Below are 15,444 nucleotides of genomic sequence, written 5' to 3' on the forward strand. Positions count from 1 at the left end.
TTGTGTAGTTTTGGGTACCGGTAGTTAGGAGTACGGCAAACACCTTATTTCTTTGGTTCCTCAATATACATTTACCATATTACAATGTAGGCTATGTGTTACAGCACTACTTTTGGTGTCCCCCTCAGGAATTGCTATTGAGAAAATTTCATGTAATTGTCCCCCCCAAAGTTGATATCAGATTTTCGCCCCTGCCTTTTACAGTAGGTTAATTCATCCCCACATACACATTTTCCCATTGACCATAGTACATGTACTATGTCCAAAATGTGATGCCAAAGACAATAGACAGGTTAAATATTTTCTAACAGACATTGTCCCTTTTTGCTATATTTGGTTAAAGTGTATAGTCTGTTACACATTCACTATACCCCTGAGTGGCACTGAGAAGAGTTGCTTTACATATGCTTTCATGTTGACATAATTTCCTAACATATTTTGTGGAATATAAATCAAGGTGTCATGTTTACTGTCCAAAAAAAAATTGATAAAGTAAATACATTTTTGTGGAATAAATGTTATGGATGTAACGGGCGTCGTATAGAGGGGACCAAGGCGCAGCGTGTTGAGTGCTCATAATTATATTTAATGAAAACGAAACACTTTGACAAAGAAACAAAATGACAGCCAACAGTTCTGTCAGGTGACATACACGAAACAGAAAACAACTACCCACACAAACCAGGTGGAAAAAGGCTGCCTAAGTATGGCTCCCAATCAGAGACAACGATAGACAGCTGCCTCTGATTGGAAACCATACCCGGCCAAAACATAGAAACACAACACATAGAATGCCCACCCCATATCACACCCTGACCTAACTAAACAGAGAAAAACAGCTCTAATAGGTCAGGGCGTGACAATGGAACACCTTACGAGATGATCATCAATAAATATGTTTACATGTTCACATGTGAGAACAATTACACCCTGAAGTAAGCCCTCTTTTACTCTTTGAAACTCTGTCTGATTACCTGTGTTTTCATTGTTGGTCAATGCTGATCAAATTGTTGTAGTCTTGTGAACATTACATCCTTAAACTGTTCTATGGATATATATTGTAAATGATTGATCTTGAACTAATAGCAAGTCTTCTCAAAAGCAACACAAATGATATATATATTAGGCAAACTCTGATGATGATAATAATCTCAAAATAAAAGCACCAGTCGTTACCTTTCCTATTCTGACCGATGAAAGACAAACATGAATATAGAGATGGCACTGTTAATTGGAATATGAAATATTGAGATGGTACAGACAGTAGCGAATAATAATCAAATTAAAGTGAAGTGGAGGAGAACTGTGGATAATGAATTGCTCTATTTCTGTATATCAGACTGAGGTATACTTGGTCATCAAAGACAGGATAAGAGAGGAGACGTTGGAGGGTAGTTTCTCTCCACATTATGACACCAATGAAAGGTGGACCTGGTTTACCAGAGAGGACTAAGGTCATAGGTTGTAGGTCATTACCGAGATGAGGAGAGGAATGTGTGTACGTTTCTGTTGGTTTGTAATATAGTCTGTGGGAGGTGGTTTTCATCTGAATCGGATGCCTAGTCAGCCAGCCTGTCTGTGGAAGCATGGCTGTGTGTATGGGTCTCAGTATGTGTAAACTGGGATGTCTGTATGGGTCTCAGTTTGAGGGAGCAGGTAATGATGGTGGAAAAAATCTGTACAGTTACATATCGCTATTATTTTGGACAATGTTATATTGATACTTTGACTCCAAGTATTGATTTGGGAAAAATTAGGGAGCTTTAGCTAGAGCTAGTCGGCTTACCTGTGCCAAAACTCTGGTATTTTTAATCTTATAGGTTGTTCTCCATCTTTTTAAATAGTGAGCTGACATGGTTTCAGCACTTTTTATTTCCATGACTGATTAAAACTCATTTTCTCATGGTGTCTTTTGTCTCTCTGCAGTAGACATATCGTGAGCAATATGTTTGGAACATAAAATTGCAGTATCGAATCACAATAAATATATAATTGTGGGAATCGTATACATATATCGGCACCTAAGTATCGTGATATCGTATTGTGAGGTCCCTGGCAATTCCCAGCCCTAGAAGCGGGCTCGTGTGGTTGGTCTCAGTACCCAGCGGTATAGCCCCACTTCCTGGGGTCAGATTCAGCATGAAGCCGGTCCCCCTGGCGCACCACTGCCTGAACCACAGCACCTGTGGCTGTCAGGAACTCTGTCTCATGGTTCTTCAAGGCCAGACCATCCATCACCCTCTGTAAGCAAAGCATATAGAACACTGAAACTCCTATTCAAATAGACACCCTGCATCACTAGCATGATAACCAGCCACGATCCTGACACACTGTAGGGCATGTGTATTGACTATCGTCAGCCATTTAACCCACCTCGTCAAACCCGGGCTCTCCCAGTGTGGTGTTGGGACTCAGCTGGTTGTGGATTCTGGGATCTGCCACAGCTTTCTTCAGGTCTTGGTTAAAGAACAGCGCATTGAGAATCACCTGCAGAACGAACAGCCAACTATTCAGTCACAGACGACATCTTGGTGGAATGCAAAGAAAGAATTAAAGAGTATTTTCACACAGCAATGAAAGGGCATGGTAGCCTGGTTCACCGTGGCAGTTGCCGTGGTGATCTTTGTTCCTCCTGAGCCCCCCACCACCATCTTGACTTCCTTGCTCCCCTTGTCAAAGAGAATGACTGGACACATAGAGGACAAGGGCCTCTTACCTGGAGAGAGACAACTAGGGAGTTAGGTCCATCCAGATCCACCATCAAGTACCGATTTCTGGTTATCCGAGTCGGCTGATGCACTGAAAACTTGTGTCTGTAGTCAGATGAACCCTTTACCTGGTCTGATGAAGTTGTTTGGTGAAGGAGGCACTCCATATCCATTCGTGATGAGGGGGGAGCTGAAGTCATCCATCTCATTGTTGAGGAGGATTCCTGTAGAATGCGACATGACTTTGGAGCCAAACCTAGGGAGGAAGTAGAACAGAAAGATAATGAAGACAGGTGAGTAATGAGGATTACTCCAGTAAAAAAAAAATTATCAACTTGATCGACTTGATTCTTACAAATGGTTTATGGTGCTGGTGGCTGCCACTGCACTCCCGTCCTCTGCCACCACAGACAGATGTGCTGTCCCATGGTTCTCGGGGACAAAGTACTCCGGCTCATAGTAGTTCATGGGATGGGTGGTATCATCTGTAATCTTCTGACGGAGGGCATCGGCAAAGTAATCTGAGGTCATGTTGTGGATGAGCTGAAGAGGTGAGGGGACAGGAGAATGAGGCTCTACCATTCAAATGAATGCCCATTCATAGAAACAACCATACAGAACAGTGTAGAATGTTGAAGTTGGACTGGTTTGCATTTACTGAAATTTCAACATAGCAGCTTTACAAATAGTGTCTCTGGGCTGACTGATTTCAATCAATAGTCTAATCAACTCTCTTATATGAGCATATCCATATTTACTCTGTTTCCAACGAACATGAACATGACGTTTCAACACATACTAGGACCCGTTGATTGAATATGATTAGTAAGTGACTGATTGGAGTAAATTCTTGAAAGAGTATACATCTAGTAGAGACATCCTATTAGAGAACTATTCAATATAAGCTCTGGGAAAGATGGGGATGAGAGTTACATCAGAGATGCAGAGGAATTGTGGATCTCCCAGCATGCTTCGCTTGGCATAGGCGAAACGGAAGGCCTCGACCATGCGGTGGTACGTGAGGATCTTCTTCTCAGTGCTGGAGACACTGTCTGAGGTGAAGTTGTATCCTGCATGGGAGAACACCTGGTAATCAACCACTGCTACCATCCCTACATTTATTAAACAATAATACAGTACATTTAATTTGACCACGTCAATATACACTTTGACTCTGAAGTGGACATTGAAAAGGTTTTACCCATATACAGTAAAAGCTCAATATAAATGTACTGTTCATTCTGTCTCCCAGTCCCTGTCTATCAGTGTTATAACTGTTTCAGTTCACAGCCGTAGAGGAGGAGAGGATGGGAGAAAGGAAAGAAAGCTAAAACCAAATGGAAATATTTGATGGATTTCAGCTGACAAGCAGTAGCAGAAGTCATGGTGAACCGTCAGGATGAAGGGCTTGAGCGGGCCCTGACATGCCAGTGTTATATGATTCCCTCGCCACTCATCTGTGTCCAATTAGAGGTAAATTGGAAAGATTAGAGTTTGCGGTAGAGACAGGGGGCCACAGTGAGTGGGTGGCCAGGCAGAGGAGCCACAGGAAGAGTAGGTTCAGGCAGTTTAATTACTCTGGAATAAGGCTTTCATCTAATCCTCTGAGACAAACACTGTCACATTATATAGCCATTGTACTGGGTACCAGCAGAGAGAGGAAGTCTGGAGGAGGACATCTATGGACTATATATCTTCTATGGGCTAGGTGGGACGTCAGTGTCCCACCTGCGGGACACAGCCAATGAAATATCAGGGCGGAAAATTCAAAAACAACAAAATGTCATAATTCAACTTTCTCAAACATACAACTATTTTACACCATTTTAAAGATAAACTTCTCGTTAATCGAACCACATTGTCCGATTTCAAAAAGGCTTTACAGCGAAAGCAAAACATTAGATTATGTTAGGAGAGGACATAGACAAAAATAATCACACAGCCATTTTCCAAGCAAGGACATGTGTCAATAAAACCCAAAACACAGCTAAATGAAGCACTAACCTTTGACGATCTACATCAGATGACACTCCTAGGACATTATGTTACACAATACATGTATGTTTTGTTCGATAAAGTTCATATTTATATCCAAAAACAGCATTTTACATTGGCGCGTGATGTTCAGAAAATGTATTCCCACCAAAACGTTCGATGAATGTGCACATCAATTTCCAAAAATACTCATCATAAACGTTGACAAAATATATAACAATTATTTTAAGAATTATAGATAGACTACCCCTGGATGCAACCACTGTGTCAGATTTTAAAATAGCTTTACGGAGAAAGCACATTTTTCAATATTCTGAGTACATAGCTCAGCCATCACGGTGAGCTATTCAGACACCCGCCAAGTTCGGGGCAACCTAAACTCAGAATTAGTATTAGAAATATTCTCTTACCTTTGCTGATCTTCGTCAGAATGCACTCCCAGGACTGCTACTTCCACAAGAAATGTTGTTTTTGTTCGAAATAATCCATATTTATGTACAAATACCGCCGTTTTGTTCGTGCGTACAGATCACTTATCCAAAGGCATAACGCGCGAGTGCGGAACGAGAGACGAAAAGTCAAAATGTTCCATTACTGTACTTAGAAGCATGTCAAACGCTGTTTAAAATCAAACTTTATGGTATTTTTAACGTAAAATTGCGATAATATTCCAACCGGACAATAGCATATTCATTCAAGAAGAAAAAGAAGCAGGGGCGCGTTCCCGCGCATATCCAATCCCTTTGTTGCCAGGCAGACCACTCAGTAACTGAGCTCCTATTATCTGCCCAGTGACAGGAAAATGCTCAAACCACTTTCTGAAGGCTTTAGACAGCCAATGGAAGCCTTAGGAAGTGCAACGTCACCCCACAGACACTGTAGTTTCGAAAGAGAATCAAAAGAAGAACTACAATTCTCAGACTTTCCACTTCCTGCTTGGAATTTTCTCAGGTTTTTGCCTGCCATATGAGTTATTTTATACTCACAGACACAATTCAAACAGTTTTAGAAACTTCAGAGTGTTTTCTATCCAAATCTACTAATAATATGCATATTCTAGTTTCTGGGCCAGAGTAGTAACCTGTTTAAATTGGGTATGTTTTTCATCCGGCCGTGAAAATACTGCCCCCTAACCCAGACAGGATATCCAATAGACCCTACAGGAATGTGGAGCTGAAACAGAGCTTGAAAGAGGAGGTTTATTTCTACACCCCAATAACTGGTCAGTCAGCAGCACCACCACGAACAAAAGATGGTTATCTATCTTAATTTGCATGGACAAGAGAGCTATACATGTATGGTGCACACAGTAATAGGATAAGATACAGTGCCTTGCAAAAGTATTCATCCCCCTTGGCTTTTTCCTATTTTGTTGCATTACAACCTGTAATTTAAATGGATTTTTATTTGGATTACATGTAATGGACATACACAAAATAGTCCAAATTGGTGACATGAAATGAAAATAATAACATGTTTAAAAAAATTCAAAATAATTCAAAACAGAAAAGTGGTGCGTGCATATGTATTCACCCCCTTTGCTCTGAAGCCGCTAAATAAGATCTGGTGCAACCAATTACCTTCAGAAGTGACATAATTAGTTAAATAAAGTCCACATAGGGGGGATTCTAAGTGTCACATGATCTGTCACATGATCTCAGTATATATACACCTGTTCTGAAAGGCCCCAGAGTCTGCAACAACACTAAGCAAGGGGCACAATAAAGACCAAGGAGCTCTCCAAACAAGTCAGGGACATTGTTGTGGAGAACTACAGATCAGGGTTGGGTTATAAAAAAAAATCCAAAAATTTGAACATCCCACAGAGCACCATTAAATCCATTATTAAAAAATTGAAAGAATATGGCACCACAACAAACCTGCCAAGAGAGGGCCGCCCACCAAAACTCACAGACAAGGTAAGGAGGGCATTAATCAGAGAGGCAACAAAGAGACCAAAGATAACCCTGAAGGAGCTGCAAAGCTCCACAGCGGAGATTGGAGTATCTGTCCATAGGACCACTTTAAGCTATACACTCCACTGAGCTGGGCTCTACAGAAAAGTGGCCAGAAAAAAGCCATTGCTTAAAGAAAAAAATAAGTAAACACGTTTGGTGTTCGCCAAAAGGCATGTGGGAGACTCCCCAAACATATGGAAGAAGGTACTCTTGTCAGATGAGTCTAAAATGTAGCTTTTTGGCTATCAAGGAAAATGCTATGTCTGGCACAAACCCAACACCTGTCATCACCCCGAGAACACCATCCCCACATTGAAGCATGGTGGTGGCAGCATCATGTTATGGGGATGTTTTTCATTGGCAGGGACTGGGAAACTGGTCAGAATTGAAGGAATGATAGATGGCGCTAAATATAGGAAAATTCTTGAGGGAAACCTGTTTCAGTCTTCCAGAGATTGGAGACTGGGACGGAGGTTCACCTTTTCAGCAGGACAATGACCCTAAGCATACTGCTAAAGCAACACTTGAGTGGTTTAAGGGGAAACATTTAAATGTCTTGGAATGGCGTAGTCCAAGCCCAGACCTCGATCCAATTGAGAATCTGTGGTATGACTTAAAGATTGCTGTACACCAGTGGAACCCATCCAACTTGAAGGAGCTGGAGCAGTTTTGCCTTGAAGAATGGACAAAAATCCTAGTGGCTAGATGTGCCAAACTTATAGAGACATAGCCCAAGAGACTTGCAGCTGTAATTGCTGCAAAAGGTGGCTCTACAAAGTATTGACTTTGGGGGGTGAATAGTTATGCAAGCTCAAGTTCTGTTTTTTTGTCTTATTTGTTGTTTGTTTCACAAGAAAAAATATTTAGCATCTTCAAAGTGGTGGGCATGTTGTATAAATCAAATGATACAAAACCCCCCAAAATCTATTTTAATTCCAGGTTGTAAGGCAACAAAATAGGAAAAATGCCAAGGGGGGTGTATACTTTCGTAAGCCACTGTAAACCAGGGCTGCTATAATATAAATGAACAACATCATTTTCTTACGTGAACAGTGCTTACGGAGCATCGGGCCTGCAGAGCAGAGCGCCTCAGGTGTGATGGCTCGGAAACAATTATCTTTGGTCCTTATACACGTATAATGTAGCATAGGCTGTCCAAATGTGACCCACAGTTTGATCTTGAATACAACTCTGTGACATCAGTGGGAAGGCTTACCATCCAGGATGTTGAGTATGAGGGACAGGACAGGGCCACTGGCGGGGGCGTTGGGTACAAACATGGTGTACTCCCCCACAGTAGCATTGAGAGGATTCTCATCCAAAAAAGGCTTGTATTTCTTTAGGTCATCCAGTGTGATGATACCATCTGAAACACATACCAGTAAACAGTCAATAAGATACTGTTTCTGTAACACGTACAGCCAGCAGACCCTGAATGAAATTCTATCAAAATTACAGTTTGTTCATATTTGGTAGATATAAGGGAGAAACCAACTTGAAGCCTGAATGTCCTTCACAAGGTTCTCTGCCAGCGGCCCTTCGTAAAAAGCATTAGGTCCCTCATTTGCTATTATTTCATAGGTGTCAGCGAGTTTAGGAAAGGTGATGGTGTCATTTTCCTTAAGGATGCTACCGTTTTTGTCACAAAACACCTCACTGAAAGAGAGACCAAAAACAGAGATGTCATGTCAGAGACAACATACGAGACACTGAGCTCTCATGTTTGCCTATAAGGGCATAAATCATCAGCAGGGGATATACAGTATGTTCTCATTTTAAAACTTTACCCTCTGAACAGTAACTCAGATCGTCACTCCATATTACGTCTCCCTTGTAGGCATTCTCACCATAAAGCTGTGTCACAGATGATGGTTTCCCTGTTCTTGGAAATAGCGGTGGCCAATGCCCTGCCCAAAGGAAAGCCTTTCCGTGCCAACTGGATTGCAGGCTGGAAAAGCTCTCTCCATGGCAATTTTCCATGGCGTTTGTGTGCCATCTCATACCCACGGATCTCCCCTGGTATGGCGATGGACAACCCTCCTGCCAAATGTTACACGTAATGTAACAGATTGTGAAAGGATATATTGGAAGATGATAGGTTTGAGTGCAGCTTTTGATCTTCTCTAATGTACTACTCTTCATTCCTGTTCCCAAGAACTTTAAGGGTACCTGCCACAATGACTATCGCCTTGTAGCACTCACATCTGTAATCATGAAGTGCTTTGAAAGGCTGGTTATGGCATACATCAACTCCATCATCCCAGACACCCTAGACCCACTCCAATTTGCATACCACCCCAACAGATCGTTAGACGATGCAATCTCAATTGCACTCCACACTGTCCTCGCCCACCTACAGCAGATAAAAGGAATACCTATGTGAGAATGCTGTTCATTGACTACAGCTCCGTGTTCAGGACCCCGGGACCCCGGGACTGAACACCTCCCACTGCAACTGGATCCTAGACTTCCTGAGGGTAGGAAACAAAACCTCCGCCATGCTGACCCTCAACATGAGAGCCCCACAGGGGTGTGTGCTTAGACCCCTCCTGTACTCCCTGTTCACCCACGACTGCGTAGCCACCCACGAATCCAACACAATCATCGAGTTTCCTGACGACACGACAGTGGTTGGACTGATCAACAACCTCTCCCTCAACATCAACAAGGCCAAGGAGCTTATTGTGCACTACAGGAAACAGGGGGAGCTGTAGTGGAGCGGGTCAAGAGCCTCAAGTTATTTGGTGTCCAAATCACTAAGGACTTAAAATGGTCCATACACACACACACAGTCATTAAGAGGACACGGCAGCACCTCCTCAGGAGGATGAAAAGATTTGGCATAGGACCTCAAATCCTCAAAACGTTCTACAAAAAGTTCTACAGCAGCACCATTGAGAGCATCTTGACTGCATCACTGCCTGCTATGGACTCTATGCACACTCACAGGCCTCTACACACTCACTCACACTCCAACACACACACACACACAACACGCATTCATACTGACACTACACACACAAACACACAATCATTATATAAGTTGCTGCTACTCCATTTATCATATCCTGATGCCTAGTCACCTTCCCCTATACATACAGTATCTACCCCTACCACTCCAGTATCCCTGCACATTGTTAATATGGTATTGGCACTGAACCTGTCAATATCGCTTACTTACTTTCTTGTGTTCTTCTTATTTCTATTTCTTGTGTGTTTTTATTCTACACTGAACAAAAATGTAAAGTTTTGAGCTGAAATAAGCAATCCTAGAAATGTTACATACACACAAAAAGCTTATTTCTCTCAAATTTTGTGCACAAATTTGTTTATGTCTGTGCTAGTGAGCATTTCTCTTTTGCCAAGATAATCCATCCACCTGACAGGTGTGGCATATCAAGACGCTGATTAACAGCGTGATCATTACACATGTGCACCTTGTGCTGGGGACAATACAAGGCCCCTATAAAATGTGCAGTTCTGTCACACAACACAATGCCACGGATGTCTCAAGTTTTGAGGGAGCATGCAATTTGCTTGCGGATTGCAGGAATGTCCACCAGAGCTGTTGCCAGAGAATTTAATGTTTATTTCTCCACCATAAGCTGCATCCAATGTCGTTTTAGAGAATTTGGCAGTACATCCAAGCGGCCTCACAACCGCAGATCATGTGTAACCACACTAGCCCAGGACCTCCACATCTGGCTTGTTCACCTGTGGGATCGTCTGAGGGGGGATGGGGGCGGGCTGAGGATAAAGCCCTTTGGTGGGGGAAAAACTCATTCTGATTGGCTGAGCCTACGCCCTCCCAGGCCCACCCATGGCTGCAACCCTGACCAGTCACGTGAAATCCATATATTAGGGCCTAATTAATTGATTTCAATTGACTGATTTTCATATATGAACTGGACCTCCGTAAAATCTTTGAAATTGTTGCATGTTGCGTTTTTATTTTTGTTCAGTATAGTACTTTACTTTATTTAATAGTACTACTGATATTGATTACTTCATTGTTGGGAAAGAGCTAGCAAGAAAGGAATTTCACTGTACTAGTGCACATCTCAGTGTTTTCTGACTCTATTGCAAGGCCATCTTTCATTGTAAACGTGCATCTTTCATCTTTTTGTTAGGTAACTGATAAAATATTACCCTTCTTGGCTAACTGGGTGCTATTCCCAAACATGTCCTCTGTTGCGTTGGCGGGAGCCGTCTCTCTGGAATCAATGGTCTCTACCTTTCCTGTGAAGGAAGACAAAATCATCATTACATCACACCAAGTTACAATGGAGTGAGCTATTACATTTCCTGTTTTTAGTTCAGTTGTGCCAGTCAATGTTGGATTTGTTGACATCAGATACAGTTGGTATAGGTTTAAGTCAAGGATTAGGGCTTAGACTCTACCAGTTGTGGCATTATAGATGGTGAAGAAGAGACCTCCTCCAATGCCCATGCTGTGGGCATTCACCAGCCCAACACACAGCAAGACAGCAATAGATGCATCCACTGCAGAGCCCCCTTTCTGCAACGTGTCTCTGAGATTTACAGTGGACACACAAACACACACACACACACACACACACACACACACACACACACACACACAGACAAAAGTTTATATTCAGTGGCCCTGATTTGCATACACAAGCACTAGTTAGTGAAGAAACCGCAGGCAGTTTACACAGACAGAATGAATTATGATAACAAAATCATAAGGATTTGAGATGATGGATGAATATACATAAACTCAGAAGAAGGAGCATATTTTTATGTTCAGACAAAGAAACATTTGAGCCTGGTATCTGCTATTTAAAGGCTTGCTTGAGACAGCGTGCTTTGAAACAGGGATCTTTGTATTGTATCTGAATGTTTACAACAACATTTCAATTAGTAATTTCACCGGTGTGCAAACGTTTGAGACTAGTACTGTATGTACATGTACAGTATGTTTGTGTTTGTGTGTGAGAGAGAATTCTAACCTGCCGATTTCTGAGCATTGGCCAGCATCGGCTGCCACGGCAGCCCTTGAGTAGGAATGGTCATTCGAGGACCTCCTACTCCCCAAACCACAGAAAACTCCCACAAAAGTGCTCACGGCTGCCACCAGCAGCACCACCAGACCCACCACTATGGACTTATGGACCATCTTTCTGTCAGGAAAACACAGGACATCATAGTAGAGTCAATCTCAATTGAAGGGAGTTAGACAAGTATAAACACACAGAAACACTCCCACACAAATGTACCCTCAAAATACAAAAACAGCAAAGACGATTTTTTCAAACTGTGTATCACAATTATGAAATGTGAGTTGTCGCTAAGTTCTCTAACATTCTGTTCAGATATAAAAATCAGGCCATTACAACTCACCTCACTCAACAGTGTGTCCTCCTAACCTTACCTAGAGAGTAAACTCATTAGTAATCCTTTCGGTATTTCAACCCAATAAGATACACATTCCTCCTAACTAGTTTATTTTGTTGAAATCTGAGACTGTGTTTACACAGGCAGCCCAACTCTGATTTCTGTGCCCAATTATTGGCAAAAGATCTGATCTGGGTCCAATTATTGGTGAAAGATTTTTGTCTGCCATTGTAAACGTACCCTTAGAGGTTTTGATTATTGATACAAGTCAGCAAAACATTTCATAATAACACTTTGATTCTTCCCTTGGAGTAACGCTAATAGCAAGCTTTGACATGTTGCGATAACAAAGTGAAATATGTATAGTCACACAGATGTGTCATTGATGAGAGGGTAGTGTCCGCATTTTGAAAAGGGGATCTGCATAAATCTAATCTAGCCGGTTGGTGATTTAAATTCAGATAAGAGCCTTTTGATGTCCTTAATGAGAATGTTCCAGAGCTTGCACTGTACACTCTTAGAAAAAAGGGTTGCAAAAGGGTTCTTCAGCTGTCCGTTTTTTTGTTCCATGTAGAATTCATTTTTGGTTCTAGGTAGAACACTTTTGGGTTCCATGAAGAAAATTGGTTCTACATGGAACCATGTAGAAAACTGGTTCCACATGGAACCAAAAGTGTTCTACCTGTAAGCAAAAGGGATTCTTCAAAGGGTTCTCCTATGGGGACAGCCGAAGAACTCTTTAGGTTCTAGATAGCACCATGTTATTCTAAACGTGTACTGTACAGATATTGGACAGAGTACAGTAACTACAACAGTCACAGTAGCGACAACTGTATTGAGCTGCAACTTCTTGACAGCAACAACTTCTTGATTTTAGCAATCTTTACTTTAGTATCTGAAACCAACTCCAAATGAATTTCCTTATATTCCATAAGTCTAAATCTACACAGGGCCAGCTCCTCCTAGACGTTTCCACTTCACAATAACAGCACTTACAGTTGACCGGGGCAGCTCTAGCAGGGCAGAAATTTGACGAAGTGACTTGTTGGAAAGGTGGCATCCTATGACGGTGCCACGTTGAAAGTCACTGAGTTCTTCAGTAAGGCCATTCTGTCAATGTTTGTCTATGGAGATTGCATGGCTGTGTGCTCAATTTTATACACCTGTTAGCAACGGGTGTGGCTGAAATAGCCATATCCACTCATTTATATACTTTTGTATATATAGTGTATATTGACACTGAATCATTTATTGACTTGACTGTTCCCCAATAACAGAGATACCTGTTCCTTTTTACAAGCACTGTTGTGTTGCCTGCATCAAACCCTACCTCACTGCAGAACTGTAGCAACAGTATATGTGAGCACACTGTAATCAGAATCAGAATCACCTTTATTCTCCAAGAACATTTACACATACCAAGAATTTTCCGTAGTGAGAAGGTGCTGCCAGCAATAGACAACATACAAACAGAATACAGACACAAGTTCATATAGACATCATACAGAGTGTACAATATCAGAACAGTAAGCATAAAACATAAAACTCTAATGCAGCAAATCCCCCTCTGTGAAGCAGGTTGACATTTATTGTCATGCGTCTTGTTCTGGAGACAGCACTAAGCGATTTCCCCTTTTTGGTTTTAATTTGAGTTTAGCCTTCGGCATTAGGGTTGGCAGTGTGGTTAAAGTTAGGGTAAGGGTTCGGTTTAAAATCAGATTTTATGACTTTGTGGCTGTGCCAGCTAGTGGCCACTCTCCAGAGATGCCTCCAGAACAAGATTCATGACAAAAAAACGATAACCTTCCTCTGTGAAGCTCATCCTGCCTGATGTCAAAAAAATTAAACCAACAACACAAAAGAATGGAATCAGATAATACCTCCTCCCTTCAGTGCCTTAATAGCGTTCTTTTTTTTTAGCTATCCATCACCTAACTAGTAAAAGATCAGATCTTCCTCTTACCTTGGTGTCTCTCAGGCCTCTGGAACAGACTGGTTGACAGTGGCTTTGTCACGGTCCTCTCAGTAAGTTGAGCAGTACATAGCACCATCTAGGCAATAGCTCTCAATGTGTAACTATTACAATGCTGTTCAACTTTAACCTACACCTCCATAAAAGCACGATTGGTGTTACTCTGGAAAAAGCAGACAGGAACAGAAGTAGGTAGCCTAGCGGTTAAGAGCATTGGCCCAGAAACTGAAAAGTCACTGGTTTGAATCCCTGAGTCGACTAGGTGAAAAATCTGTCACTGTGCCCTTCAGCAAGGCACTTAATTAACCCTAACTGCTCCTGTAAGTATCTCTGGATAAGAGTGTCTACAAAAATGTAGGAACAGTGGAGCACATTCAGAAAACATTAACATAAAACCCATCTCGCTTATGAGGGAAATAATTGACAAACTAACACCAACATAAGACCTTCTATGATGTTATTTTGTTGCACCAGAGACTGGATGTCTAAACAATGGAATAAATGATCTCTTTATTAACAAATAGACTGCTATTGTAGTATTAACCACATCAAACAACATGGTTGTTGGAGATGATTTCAAAGAGGTGAACTGACATGACTCCAGGGTAGAAAACCACAGGGGCGTAACTTTGGTTTTAGAAGTTGGGAGACACCAATTTTTTATTTTTCCAGTCAGATAAACACTCCAAACAGCCTACCCGACCGCTCAGAGAAGTCTACATGGTCCTAAAGCACACCGTTGCCTCGTTTTGTATCACATTGCAATTATAAAACTGGGGGGACAAAAATGCAATTTCAGAATGTCCTCAGTGAGAGTTGCACACCTGTAAAACCATGCTAGATGAGGGAAAGGGGTCAGTTGTAAAGCTGAATGCCTTCAACTGAAATGTGTCTTCCACATTTAACCCAACCCCCTCTGAATCAGAGAGGTGCGAGGGCTGTCTTAATCGACATCCACAGCACCCGGGGAATAGTGGGTTAACTGCCTTGCTCAGGGGCAGTACGACAGATTTTTACCTTGTCAGGTCGGGGATTCGATCCAGCAAGCCCAATGCTCTAACCACTAGGCTACCTGCCACCCCTTCACCATCTTGTTGCACATCTTGTTGCACATCTTGTTGCACATAATCGCTAACACCCGAAAAGGTAGTGGCACATTATTTGCAACAGAGGTCAATTCGAAGTGAAGGCAGTCAATTCAGTTAGTATACTTAAATAACAATAACAGAAACAAAAGAATACATCTATTTTCAATGACTCCTCAATAAACTGAGGTGTAGAAGCTATTTTTTTTTTTAAAGTGTCCTTTTTAAAATTTATTTTTTTATAAAATCACTTCCTGAATTGACTGCCTTCAATTCAAATTGTCCCCAGCCATGATTTGTAGTAGATCTATATTCTCTGCTAGGAACATCACATATGGATTGGTTTGACTTTTTTCAAATGTAAT

The 15,444-nt window shown here is 41.7% G+C and overlaps 1 protein-coding gene across 1 annotated transcript; it reads right to left on the reverse strand.

Annotated features, from left to right (window-relative positions):
- Window positions 1-565: 565 nt before the first annotated feature.
- On the reverse strand, window positions 566-14,324 carry LOC106568230 (glutathione hydrolase 1 proenzyme). Its single transcript, XM_014138386.2, has 13 exons — window positions 13,986-14,324; window positions 11,638-11,808; window positions 11,063-11,193; window positions 10,811-10,900; window positions 8,509-8,701; window positions 8,157-8,317; window positions 7,878-8,027; window positions 3,642-3,778; window positions 3,064-3,251; window positions 2,837-2,964; window positions 2,601-2,716; window positions 2,374-2,487; window positions 566-2,241 (listed from the first exon to the last, which is right to left on the reverse strand). Exons 2-13 carry the CDS (start codon window positions 11,802-11,804, stop codon window positions 2,095-2,097), a joined length of 1,722 nt encoding a protein of 573 aa, XP_013993861.1. The 5' UTR covers window positions 11,805-11,808; window positions 13,986-14,324; the 3' UTR covers window positions 566-2,094.
- Between the last annotated feature and the right edge of the window lie 1,120 nt (window positions 14,325-15,444).

This window comes from Salmo salar, chromosome ssa13, assembly GCF_905237065.1.
Source record: "Salmo salar chromosome ssa13, Ssal_v3.1, whole genome shotgun sequence".
NCBI classification, from domain to species: domain Eukaryota; kingdom Metazoa; phylum Chordata; class Actinopteri; order Salmoniformes; family Salmonidae; genus Salmo; species Salmo salar.